Genomic DNA, 13,268 nt, shown 5'->3' on the forward strand with positions numbered 1-13,268 from the left:
ACGGTGTGTGCATACAAATTGAATAACGCGCGCTAGCGCGTAATGAAAATTTGTTTGCACTCACCGTTGCAATTAATAATAATGATTTAATTCATTATCATTAACGTTGCATGATAATGATTTAATGCTTATATTTACCTTTTTTTAAATTCATTTCCTTTCGGCAACTATGGTTTATTTTTAAAAACCTCTGCCTTATTTTACGAGCAATGCGCAATTAACGGAAGAGCCATTGGAACAGCCGAATTATGGGGACAAAAATAGTGTAATCCGCTTTGAATTCTAATAATACAATATTGTTTTTCATTCTGTTATTTGATAAAATTACTTTTGAAATACCATGAAATTTATCAATTGAATCCATTTAACAGGTAAAGAAAATATTAACATCAATGAAATATCAATCAGCGTAAGTAAAACATCAGGTCGTGATCCGATTTGAAGTCGCGAGGAGAGTCAGTTATATTATTTGAGAAATACCAAAGGAAGGTTGAATGTATTCATACGCACCAAATTTGGTGATTGGGTCTTCTGTGTTTTGCGTAAATATTACTCAAATTGATCAATGTAGTTTTAGGGGGAAAGAAAGTGAATGTAAAGTGAAAATGAAAGTGAAAGTTAGAGAAAAATCGCGCTATGCTATGGAATTTGGCAGCTTACAGTTGGCTGTCGTATATGGAATTCCATTATGTCTGTAAGAACTAGATTTTTAAAACTTTCTTTTTCTCCATTTGTTTCTTTTTTTTTCAGAAAACATTTTGGTTTGCGGCCGTTCGTTTGATACTTGCGACAGTTTTTTCTACCATCGCCATCTCACATTTGTTTAGCTGTCGTAGTCAGGTTGCATTTTCATAAAAACTGAAATATTATATAGCAAACAATTTTTTTGTTTGCTATCGCCTTGTATAGAGACCCTACAATAATGTATGGAACCTGTATGATAGGGTCAACTCAGCACCCTGGCACCGGAAATCGGTGCTTATATCGCACTTTTTGAGACCGGATTCCGTCAGCGTACACCCGTACCCCCAAGTATCCGGTCTCGGCCTGATGGCACACCTCCTAGTTTTGGCGTTAGGCGCCCTGAATAGAGACCCTACAATAACGTATCGATTTTGTATGATAGGGTCAACTTAGCGCCCTTGCACCGGGAATCAGTGTCAATTTGGCCCATTATGAGACTGAATTCCGTCAGGGGACACCCGTCCCCCGGAGGATCCGGTCTCGGCCTGTTGACACACTTTTTAGTTTGGGTGCTACGCGCCCTGTATAGAGACTCTATCTTAATTTATGGAACCTGTATGATCAGGTCAATTCAACGTCCTGGCGCCGTAAATCGGTGTCAATAGGGCCCCTTTTGGGACCGGATTCCGTCAGGGGACACCCGTGCGCCGGAGGATCCGGTCTCAGCTAGATGGCACATCTCCTAATTTGGGCGGTAGGCGCCCTGTATAGAGACCCTACAATAACGTATCGATTTTTATGATAGGGTCAACTTAGCGCCTTTGCACCGGGAATCAGTGTCAATATGGTCCCTTATGAGACCGGATTCCGTCAAGGGACACCCGTACCCCCGAGGATCCGGTCTCGGCCTGATGGCACACCTCCTAGTTTTGGCGTTAGGCGCCCTGTATAGAGACCATACAATAATGTATGGAACCTGTATGATAGGGTCAACTCAGCGCCCTGGCGCCAAAGTTCGGTGCTTATATCGCCCCTTTTGGGACCGGATTCCGTCAGGGGACACCCGTACCCCCGAGGATCCGGTTTCAGCCTGATGGCACACCTCCTAGTTTGGGCGCTAGGCTCCCTGTATACAGACCCTACAAAAATGTATGGAACCTGTATGATAGGGTCAAGTCAGCGCCCTGGCGCCGGAAATCGGTGCTTATTTTGCCCCTTTTGAGACCGGATTTCGTCAGGGGACAACTGTACCCCAGAGGATCCGGTCTCAGCTAGATGGCACACCTCCTAGTTTGGGCGCTAGGCGCCCTGTATAGAGACCCTACAATAATGTATGGAACCTGTATGATAGGGTCAACTCAGCGCCCTGGCGCCAAAGTTCGGTGCTTATATCGCCCCTTTTGAGACCGGATTTCGTCAAGGGACACCCGTACCCCCGAGGATCCGGTCTCGGCCTGATGGCACACCTCCTAGTTTGGGCGCTAGGTGTCCTGTATAGAGACCCTACAATAATGTATGGAACCTGTATGATAGGGTCAACTCAGCGCCCTGGCGCCGGAAATCGGTGTCAATATGGCCCCTTTTAAGACCGGACTCCGTCAGGGGACACCCATACCCCCGAGGAACCGGTCTCAGCTAGATGGCACACCTCCTAGTTTGGGCGCTATGCGCCCTCTATAGAGACCCTACAAAAATGTATGGAACCTGTATGATAGGGTCAACTCAGCGCCCTGGCGCCAGGAATCGGTGCTTATATCGCCCTTTTAAGACCGGATTCCGTCAGGGGACACCCGTACCCCCGAGGATCCGGTTTCAGCCTGATGGCACACCTCCTAGTTTGGGCGCTAGGTTCCCTGTATACAGACCCTACAAAAATGTATGGAACCTGTATGAGAGGGTCAACTCAGCGCCCTGGCGCCGGAAATCGGTGTCAATATGGCCTCTTTTGAGACCGGATTTCGTCAGGGGACAACCGTACCCCCGAGGATCCGGTCTCAGTTAGATGGCACACCTCCTAGTTTGGGCGCTATGCGCCCTGTATAGAGACCCTACAATAATGTATGGAACCTGTGTGATAGGGTCAACTCAGCGCCCTCACACCGGAAATTGGTGCTTATATCGCCCCTTTTGAGACCGGATTTCGTCATGGTACACCCGTACCCCCGAGGATCCGGTCTCGGCCTGATGGCACACCTCCTAGTTTGGGCGCTAGGCGCCCTGTATAGATGCCCTACAATAATGTATTGAACCTGTATGATAGGGTCAACTCAGCGCCCTGGCGCCGAAAATCGGTGCTTATATCGCCCCTTTTGAGACCGGATTTCGTCAGAGGACACCCGTACCCCCGAGGATCCGGTCTCAGCCTGGTGGCACACCTCCTAGTTTGGGCGCTAGTAGAGACCCTACAATAATGTATGGAACCTGTATGATAGGGTCAACTCAGCGCCCTGGCGCCGGAAATCGGTGTCAATATGGCCCCTTTTAAGACAGGACTCCGTCAGGGGACACCCATACACCCGAGGAACCGGTCTCAGCTAGATGGCACACCTCCTAGTTTGGGCGCTATGCGCCCTGTATAGAGACCCTACAATAATGTATGGAACCTGTATGATAGGGTCAACTCAGCACCCTGGCGCCGGAAATCGGTGCTTATACCGCCCTTTTGAGACCGGATTCCGTCAGGGGACACCCGTACCCCCGAGGATCCGGTTTCAGCCTGATGGCACACCTCCTAGTTTGGGCGCTATGCTCCCTGTATACAGACCCTACAAAAATGTATGAAACCTGTATGATAGGGTCAACTCAGCGCCCTGGCGCCGGAAATCGGTGTCAATATGGCCTCTTTTGAGACCGGATTTCGTCAGGGGACACCCGTACCCCTGAGGAACCGGTCTCAGTTAGATGGCACACCTCCTAGTTTGGGCGCTAGGCGCCCTGTATAGAGACCCTACAATAATGTATGGAACCTGTATGATAGGGTCAACTCAGCGCCCTCACACCGGAAATCGGTGCTTATATCGCCCCTTTTGAGACCGGATTTCGTCATGGTACACCCGTACCCCCGAGGATCCGGTCTCGGCCTGATGGCACACCTCCTAGTTTGGGCGCTAGGCGCCCTGTATAGATGCCCTACAATAATGTATGGAACCTGTATGATAGGGTCATGTCAGCGCCCTGGCGCCGGAAATCGGTGCTTATATTGCCCCTTTTGAGACCGGATTCCGTCAGGGTACACCCGTACCCCCGAGTATCCGGTCTCGGCCTGATGGCACACCTCCTAGTTTGGGCGCTAGGCGCCCTGTATAGAGACCCTACAATAATATATGGAACCTGTATGATAGGGTCAACTCGGCGCCCTGGTGCCGAAAATCGGTGCTTATATCGCCCCTTTTGAGACCGGATTTCGTCATGGGACACCCGTACCCCAGAGGATCCGGTCTCGGCCTGATGGCACACCTCCTAGTTTGAGCGCTTTGAGCCGTTTTAAATTTCTATATAATGCAATCGGGTTCGAATAGCTTTAATTCATAGTCGATAAAAATACATGAAAATTCGTTATTGGCAGGTAGCTTATTGGCAGCTACCTTGACTTTAGTAAAATATACACGCTTTGCCAACCATAATAATGATAATTTACCATTCACCTGCAGTAGTAGGTACCGTACGTCAGGCAATAAGTTTAGTTTTGCTCTTATGTAAATGCAAGTAGGATCTTTGACTACGATATTCTCTTTTGAGAAATGGACAGGCATAGCCTACACCCATGTCCACTTCTCAAAAGAGAATAATTTCAGTGCAGTATCTCATGATTCCCATTTGTAATTGGTGCGCAAAAGTAAAGAATGATGCCTTATGGCTTGAAGTCCTGCTTAACCTTTCACGCAAAGGATGAGATATCCGATGCTTTGGATATACTCATCCATAGGAAAGAGGTCAAATGAATTTTTGACATTTGTTTTGTAACAACTATACATACTATATTTTAGCTGAAATGTTTTAGAAGAAATCTATTAAATTAACATACACATGCACTTGACAAGTAATTGCTTAAATGTACATTTAGAAATTAAGACATGCATGTTATACCCCTTTAAAGATGAATGAAATTGCTTAATTGTAATAATTGATCAAAAATTTGGGCACAGACACCCTCTTCCAATGTTTTGATTTGGCTAATCTATTTTAGAATTATTATTACCCGGTACACACTTGCATGGTGAACCTTTCGTTTACTTTAAATCTCTTGTTCACTGTTGCTTATTACATGAAAAATCATGATATTGCTTGGTCCCATTGTCTGCACTGTTTCGGAGAGGGCAACTTTCAAACCTTTGATATGCCTGACGTCTTTACGTCAGGCAATAACCACTGATAACTGTATACATGTGGATAAACAAATCAACACTTTGTTAAAGTTGTTTCCCTTTGCGGTGTCAACCTGATTCGAAAGTCAAAAGAGGAAAAGAAATCAACTTCAACTTCTTTATGCCACCACATTTTTGGACGTCCTTTAATGATTTCTCTTTGAATTCATATTTTTCCTTTGATGTGTGGGTATAATGATCCATCCTTTGGCAATCAAAATAAAGAAGATTTAATTCTGCTGATTATATATCATACTCAACATTGATTATATTAAATTTAGTATCATTAGTATCAACAACAGGATCTATGTACAGTACATGTATAGGAAACAAGTGGTTTTATTCATGAAGCGGCACAATAATATTAACTTGTAACGTTATGATACATTCCCTAATATTCAGAGAACTATCCAAATGAATCATGCAAATCATGACATCAAAGTTAATTTTGACGTCATATTTTGTGAGGTATAGACAAGTGACTTTCTACAAATCGCTGTGAAATTAACTGGGAAGCCTTTACATGCCGACGTTTATATTTATTTAATGAAAATGTAGAGTAATTCACTGGCTGTCATTTCCAACCCTTCTGAAATGTAAACATTAGCTCTTCAGAATTATTAATGTTTACCGTAGGTATGTTTACTCATTTTGCTTTTAGTCTTATTAAGGTAAGCTGCATACAAGTTGTGGGCATTAAATTGATACAGGTTGACATGTTTGTGAATAGATTACTGTAAATTCCTAATTAAACAGGAGGAATTAATATCCACATAAAATCGTGAGAAGCTCATCTCGCGAATTTAAAAATCTCGCTTTTTCAGACAGGTGTAAAGTATGTATAACTAGATAAAAAATTCGGCGTTCGCGATTTCATATTCTCTCAATTTGATGCAGAACGGTTGAATTGCGGATCCGATGTAAGTACTTGCGTAAAATAAGGAATCTACAGTAATGTAAAACAAAAGTCCACAATGCAAAAGACATTATTAATAATATTTATGATTATTTTCATTACTGGAAAATGTAGAATCCTATTTCAATATGGATATTTATGTGGATAATTATAAATGTTACACAAAGCCTTTGCTACCAAAAATATCATTTAAAATACAGATATACATGTATGTATACATTATTGTTCTATATATAATAGAAATAAAGGTTATTATTCAAAACTCTTAAACTAGTTAAATTATGATATCAGATTAGTAGTAAAAATGTATTCCCTGTAGGTGTCAAAAAAAACCTTTGAAGACCTCTCTCTCCCTCTCTCTCTCTCTCTCTCTCTCTGATTTGAATTATGCTGCTTGAAGTTCCAGACTTAAACTGTGAGCTTTCAGTTGTCAAGAAGGGCTTAAATTTGCTGAGAACCTGGAAAGCTGAGATCTCAGTCAGACTTTTAATCTGCTCATCCATTTTTACTGGAGCTGCATGAAGCATTTAAGATATTGAACAATTATTAGATTCTCCGACATGTCCAAGTTTTTACCTTTGTTAAGATACGACAAATGATTGATTAAATAATTAAATTCATATTGAAATGATTTTTATGTTTGATTAAAAATGAAAATGTAATTAAAAGGTTTATAAAGAAAGTGGCTAAGTGAGAACCCATGGGAAATTTAATTAGTTTTTCAGAATGAAAAATAATACCTTACTGTAATATACACAGGGAAATGCAAAGGCTTATTAATAGATTTTTTGCAAATTAAGAAATGGAAGAACTATAGCCCTATGCAGACCTTGAGAAAGATTTGAAAGGCTTACTCAGTTTTATCTTTTTTTTTAACATCTGTGATATTTAATTCTAATAGGCTTATTGAAAGGAAAATTTTTCTCACTGCATAGGTTGATATCTGTTTACCTCTATACTGTTGAATAAATTGCGATGTCTTTTTTGATTTTAGGAGATTGACGTTGGGGATGTGGCCTTTGTTGCAGAGAGGTATATATGCATGACTCTTCAAACAATATTTTGTTGTTGTAAGGCCACACCAAATTAATTTCTTGTTCGTCGGATATCAAATGAAAAATAGTATGAGCGGAGGAGCGAATGATAATAAAATTAATTTTTTTTCATGTGCAAAAATTATAGGGGGTAAATAAATAATATTGTGTGGACTGTTATATTTTTTCTACTTGTTTCTGATTTAAAATTTTTAACTATTTGAACTAAGAAAAAATAGAGTGGAAATAGAACAGAAAACAGCGTAGGATTTCCTAGATGAGGGACATTAATAATAATATTATTTGTATAGTTTTATTTAAATACGAGCACACAGGGTCCAAAGAACAAGAAATTATATTGGTGTGGTCTAAGGTCTTATCATTGATTTAAAAAGCTATTAACATTTTACATGTAAAGCTATAGACATATTAAAAATGAGGACAAAATGTAGTCCATGTAATTGCATAAATTTACATTTTTAATATTAGTAAATGTACCAGGTATGTTTATTCTTGTGATGAAAGACATAATTACTTGGTTTGTTGATAAAATATTCTTTGTATTGATGTTCATTCAAACACAGAGTTAAACAAATTTTATATCACGGTATTTAGAATTGTTCTGTGAACTGTTTGGAATTGGTCATTTATTAAAGCTTGAACCAGCTCCCCAAAGTCCCATCTCTCTCCTTCCTTCATCATGACCTGCTGGCGGAACCAAAGCACTACTTCCAGATCGTCCATCAGGCGATGGTCCAGCGACGCTACTACGCACAGACAGACAAACGGGAGAGGGTGTACAACTTCCCGGGCTTCTGTACTGGTTGTAGAAAGTCAGGCCTATGCTATGGATGTGAACGCAGCTCTGAACCACAGTATGTACATGCAATATTTTAAAAGCTTAAAATTGTTCCATGAAAGATCATGGGAGGTTGTGTTTGTGATGAAGTGTAAACACAAGCTGTTACAGCTTGCTTATTAAATGTGTATTACAAGTAGGTTTTACATGGGTTATAATTTAAGCTATAAATTATGCATACTGAATTCTGTGGTGGTTCATTTGGGTATGAAAATCATACATACCGGTATTGCAGATAAAATACCAAACCTGTGTCAGCATGTTATGAAAAATTGTCTTGATTGATCCCTCATTATTCCGTATGATTATCTTTGTTCTGCTCAGAGTGACTCTAAGTTCCTTAAAAAATTTGAAATGAAGAAAAAAAAGAAAGAATAAAGGAATAAAACATACATGTACATATATGTTAATTGATTGTACGGTAATTCATGATTAATGGAAGTGGCCATTTCAAATAAGTACATAATGTTCACAGGTATTATTTGGTCTACATGCTTTGCAAGAAATAATTTCAGAATATATATGTTTATAATATGCTAAGATTGAAAACTATGAAAAATACATACTTTTAAAAAATAAACTTTTAGTTTCCTTGGTGTTGAAATAATTCCCAAATGGTCCATGCTGCCTATTGGGATGTTAACAATATGCAGAGTCATGACTTTGTCTAACTACTGGAAAAGTTGGCTAGACAGGCTGAATAACCAGGGGAGATTTATAATATAGGTTTTCATGAAAAGTGGCAAATTGATCTTAATTCTCTCTGTTCTAATCAGACATTACCAAAAAATTAACAAAATGATGGGATCCAATGCGTGAAGTTTCCAGATACTTCACAAAGAGCAGAAAATAGGAAAGTATGTCCTCCAAGAGTGTGATGTTTCATTCCTGTGAAGAACTTAGCCCTAATGATGTCTAAAGTGCTATTTTACTGAGGAATCCTGATGTAGAGGTGTGATCTTCCATAACCATTACTCATCAAATTAGATGAGAAGTGTGAAACATTAATGGAGGCGACACTCACAATTCTAGGAAATGATTGCCTAGACTAGATAGACTAGACTACAGTTGTCTCCTTCTCCGAGTTTCAGATATGTTGTTGTTTTTTGTTTTGATTTTTTGGTGGATAGGTCTTAAAATGAAGTTTAGATTTAAGTATACATAATGTGATCCTGGTCAGTTTCTCTATATGAAGGCCCTACTCAGTGTAAGGCCTCTGCTCAATTGCATACACATATTGTTTTTGAAAAGTGTATTAATCATAAGGTAATGAATTAGGACTGTCTAGAAGTGTCAACTCTTTACATTTGTGTTAGCTGTCAATCTTTTTCCATAGACTTCAGTGCATAAAACATTAAGCTTTGTCACAATCATCACACTCTTTTCAATAGCTTTAGCAAGTATTCACAGCTTTACAATATGTTGGCATATTATTCTTTATATTGACATGGTGTTTTCTCCTTACAGCTACCATGTAATATTACTACATTGTCCATATTATCACACCTGTTGTTCCTCAGGTGAGCGATGTGGCCCATTGGCCTCTTGTTTTTAGATTGACATGGTGTTTTTCTTTACAGCTACCACGTGGATCGGATCATGAGGACCGGTGGAGGCTTCACGTACCATCGACATGACCATCCTATCCAAGAGCATGTCCAGAAAAATCCGTCCAACTGGAAATTGACATTTCCTGAACTGTCATTGAAGCATCTGATGAAAGGTTAATATAACTGTTGGGAATTAATCCAGAAACATGTCAGTCGGAACAACAATTTCAATTAATTGTGATCTAGCTCTCTTCTCACTGCTGTTAAGTGTCGATGAACTTAATTAGAATTAGATTGGAATCGATTGGAATCATCTGAAATGTGTAGCTGTAGAGCAGCTAAACTTGGGAGGAAATGGTTAATAAATGGAGCCTTAGTTAGTAAAAGGAGCCTTATAATGAACTTAGTAAATAGGTTCCTGGTATGAAATTGCATTGCATTGCAGATCGTTGAGACGAAGTCGGGGGGAACTTGATATGGTATATTGGCAGTACGTCATACAGACCAGGTTTAAAATTTGGGTGCAGGTTCTGTGTCTAAGCTATTAATATTAGTCATATCTTCTCCAAACTTAAATTAATACAATCATTTGATGATGCATCTGGGTATACTAATGGACTTAATTAACTTGGATGCTGAATCTGGGTCATGAATTTCTTGATGCTGAAAGGGCAGGTTCAAGTTTTTGGAGCAGGTGCCCTTTGATGACCATACATGTATCTAGCTTTATATCACTGGTCCTAGGTTGACTTAACTTTCATGGTATATCGTATATATCTGAAGGTTTTCGCTAGGGTAAATTCATTAGTTGACAGAACAATTTGTCAAATTATTAGCATGGAAAATAATTAAGATATACACTCAAAACAGGTCATTAGCGGACTTGTACTTAAAGGACTTCCTGGATAAATGTTAGAAAAATGGATAAAATGTGCAAAATTGTATTTTGGTTATGATTACCTGCTAAGCAAATCCTTTTAGGCTGTGGTTTAATACTAAAGGCCTTAAGGGGTGTAATATGGACAGAATTGATAATAAAAGTTTATTTCACAATTGAAATTTAGAGAAAAAAAATCCTTAGTTTTATTATTAATGTCCTGTTATTCACATTTTCCTGAAAGCTGTAAAGGTTAATAGATCAAATTTTTGCTTTATTAGAGCAAGAATCTGCTTCAGAGAGTTTAGCTGAAGAAGATGAGTTTGCTGAGAAACAAGAAGAAATAAAGATACCTAATCAGTCAGCACAAAAAGCCTCTAATGGTACAGCTACAATTCAAGTTGAAATACTTTTTGTTAAGATTTTAAAACAACTTAGTTCTTCATTCTCATTATGTGTTTTTTCCCATTTTCATTGCAGTAAATAAAAATTTCAATTATCAGCACATAAATACAAGATTTTTTATATGAATGATTTGGGTTGCTTAAAAAGGGAGACAATTCAATGTACCATCTGCATGATTTGGTTTTATGGTGTCTTCAGACACAGGTTACCCGGTCAGTGAGGAGCAGGGGATGGAAGAAGAGAGTGTAGGGACCCAGGAGGAGATAGTGAAGCACTGGGCCATGATGAGGGAGACGCCATTGTCTGCGGAGAGTGATGTCCGAAGGGGTAAAGGAGCAGACAAAAATCAGAATCAGAGCAGGTGCTTATCTCTCTCTCTCTCTCTCTCTCTTAAGTTTAATCGATGCATGTATGTATGTGGGTTAAATTCTGCTGAAAAGCACATATTTTAGGATAACGAGTTTCAACATCATGTACCTTTGTCAGTAATTAACGGGAAAAAATGTATACATTAATTTATCTAGTAATGATAACATTGTATACCGCTAATCCATGTATCTCTCTCTCTCTCTCTCTCTCTCTCTCTCTCTCTCTCTCTCTCTCTCTCTCTCTCTCTCTCTCTCTCTCTCTCTCTCTCTCTCTCTCTCTCTCTCTCTCTCTCTCTCTCTCTCTCCTGTAACCCAACTTTTATTTCTGCTGTTGACTTATTAGACTGGTTCATGGCTGTAAATATATGTGATGGCAAGGCACTCACCAACCTAGCCAATTTTTTTCTCATGTGCGAATTAGAGTTTACATCAACTTTCATTTTTTATAAACTGTTGTGTATACCCGGTACATATAATTATGTGGGTATCAAAGATGTGAAGTATATAAAATCATCTTGCTGTGTTGACAAAATTTGTGTAGCAGTCAACAACAATCATGTGATTACTTGTTCTCCTATTTAGAACAATGCAGGGGAATATGGATGCTATATCTCCATGGAAAGACACCAAAACTGAGAGCAAAGACACGATTGATGAGAGTCTGTTCCGAGGAGAGAGCCACACATCCATGGGGTCACAAGAAGTCACCATCCCCATTGACACCCCGGAGGATCCAAATTACAACGCTACTGACAAGAAGAGTGGTCAGCAGTTTGATGTTCCACATCAAAATCAGATTTTGGAAAATGTTGTAGAACAAGAGGACAAAAATGAGAGTTCAAAAAAGAGTGAGCATCATTTGTTAGATCCTCTAGATGTTCAGAACCAGACAGATAACGATGCAGATAGTGAAGGTATGAACTGTGTTCATGTTCAACAGGATTCTGTTTGCTGAACAAAAAGGGAGATAACTCTCATTCATTTGATTGAAAGCGACCATATGGGATTAAATTGGAAATTTTTATTTTATTTTTCTTAGGAGAAGAGGATGAAGATGATCGAAAGAAGAAAAATTCCTATAACAGTTCCAGTAAAACAAGAGAAAAATCCCACTCTAGTGGATTCACTGGAATGACTGGGAGTCAGAAGACCAAAACAGCGGGGGCCACACCCAACTCCATGGGGGACTCCTCTAGTGGTTAATGTCTTATTTCTTCTTGGAATACATATATTCATGCATTGTTCTGCTTGTTTGGACTGAAATTTCATTATTTTTTTAATTTGACATCAACAAAAACTTTTTGAGAGAGAGAGAGAGATGACTAAACTGTTTCTCCCAATGTTCAAAACTCTTGATTTATTCTTCAGACCACAGAGGAAGGCGGGAAGATAGAAGTGAGGGTAGTGGGAGCAGTCCATACAGTCCCTATAGCAACAAGAGAAGGCAACCCCTGTATAAAGGTGCACAGCTTGACTTCAAATACTAGTTTTATTTATAATGCATAGGCAAAATGAAAAAATAAATTTTGTTAGCATTTAATGTATGCTGCATCTGTTTTTTTCTAATTACTGCTTTGCAATTTTGAAGGATATTAGGCTTACTGAAATATAGTTATTTTATCTTTGTGCAGAAAAGCGTGAATTTTTTTTTGCTAGCTTATACAAATTGCTCATTTATAGGAAAACCAGTATTGAATTCACAGGATTGTAAATAATTGTGCAATTAATGCATTTTCTTTAGCTTTGATTAGGTTATGAGTGTTTCAAATAACATTCAGTACTAGAATAGATATGCTGATAATTTGATATAACATTTGTAGAAAATTATGAACTTAATACATGTACTCAATTGTTTGAAAATATATATTTTCCAGCTCTAATTACAAGGGTTCTTAGAATTTGTTAAATAGTTCAAGTTGATGATTAGTGCATGTAAGAGGAAAAAATATATCAGATATAAAATATATCATATTCAATTGTGTTAATCTTTTATTAGTATTTTTTGTCAAACTATTCACATTTAATATGATACTGTAGATTCCTATTTAAATGCGAGGAATTAATATCCGCGTAAAAAATTGCGAGAAGCGCATCCTGTGTATTTTAAAACCTTGCTTTTATTTTTTGGATATATGTAAACTACATGAAAGGATGATAAAAATTCAACATTTGTGATTTTATGTTCTTGCGAGTTGATGGAAACGGCTTAAT

At 38.8% G+C, this 13,268-nt stretch overlaps 1 protein-coding gene across 8 annotated transcripts in view; it reads left to right on the top strand.

The window, feature by feature from the left end:
* LOC105327269 (titin) overlaps positions 1 to 13,268 on the top strand; it is a 53,740-nt gene that overhangs the window by 15,281 nt on the left and 25,191 nt on the right. For 7 of the 8 annotated variants that reach the window (XM_034464928.2, XM_034464935.2, XM_034464969.2 and 4 more), the window contains exons 3-10: positions 6,959 to 6,996; positions 7,655 to 7,873; positions 9,438 to 9,580; positions 10,566 to 10,667; positions 10,888 to 11,050; positions 11,640 to 11,971; positions 12,097 to 12,255; positions 12,426 to 12,518. In XM_034464928.2, the coding sequence (XP_034320819.2) occupies positions 6,959 to 6,996; positions 7,655 to 7,873; positions 9,438 to 9,580; positions 10,566 to 10,667; positions 10,888 to 11,050; positions 11,640 to 11,971; positions 12,097 to 12,255; positions 12,426 to 12,518 (1,249 nt within the window). Of the gene's footprint in view, positions 1 to 4,316; positions 4,341 to 6,958; positions 6,997 to 7,654; positions 7,874 to 9,437; positions 9,581 to 10,565; positions 10,668 to 10,887; positions 11,051 to 11,639; positions 11,972 to 12,096; positions 12,256 to 12,425; positions 12,519 to 13,268 lie in introns of those variants that run through there. The other variant, XM_066085832.1, reaches the window with a different exon arrangement.

The sequence above is a fragment of the Magallana gigas genome, chromosome 5 (assembly GCF_963853765.1).
Source record: "Magallana gigas chromosome 5, xbMagGiga1.1, whole genome shotgun sequence".
Lineage (NCBI taxonomy): Eukaryota > Metazoa > Mollusca > Bivalvia > Ostreida > Ostreidae > Magallana > Magallana gigas.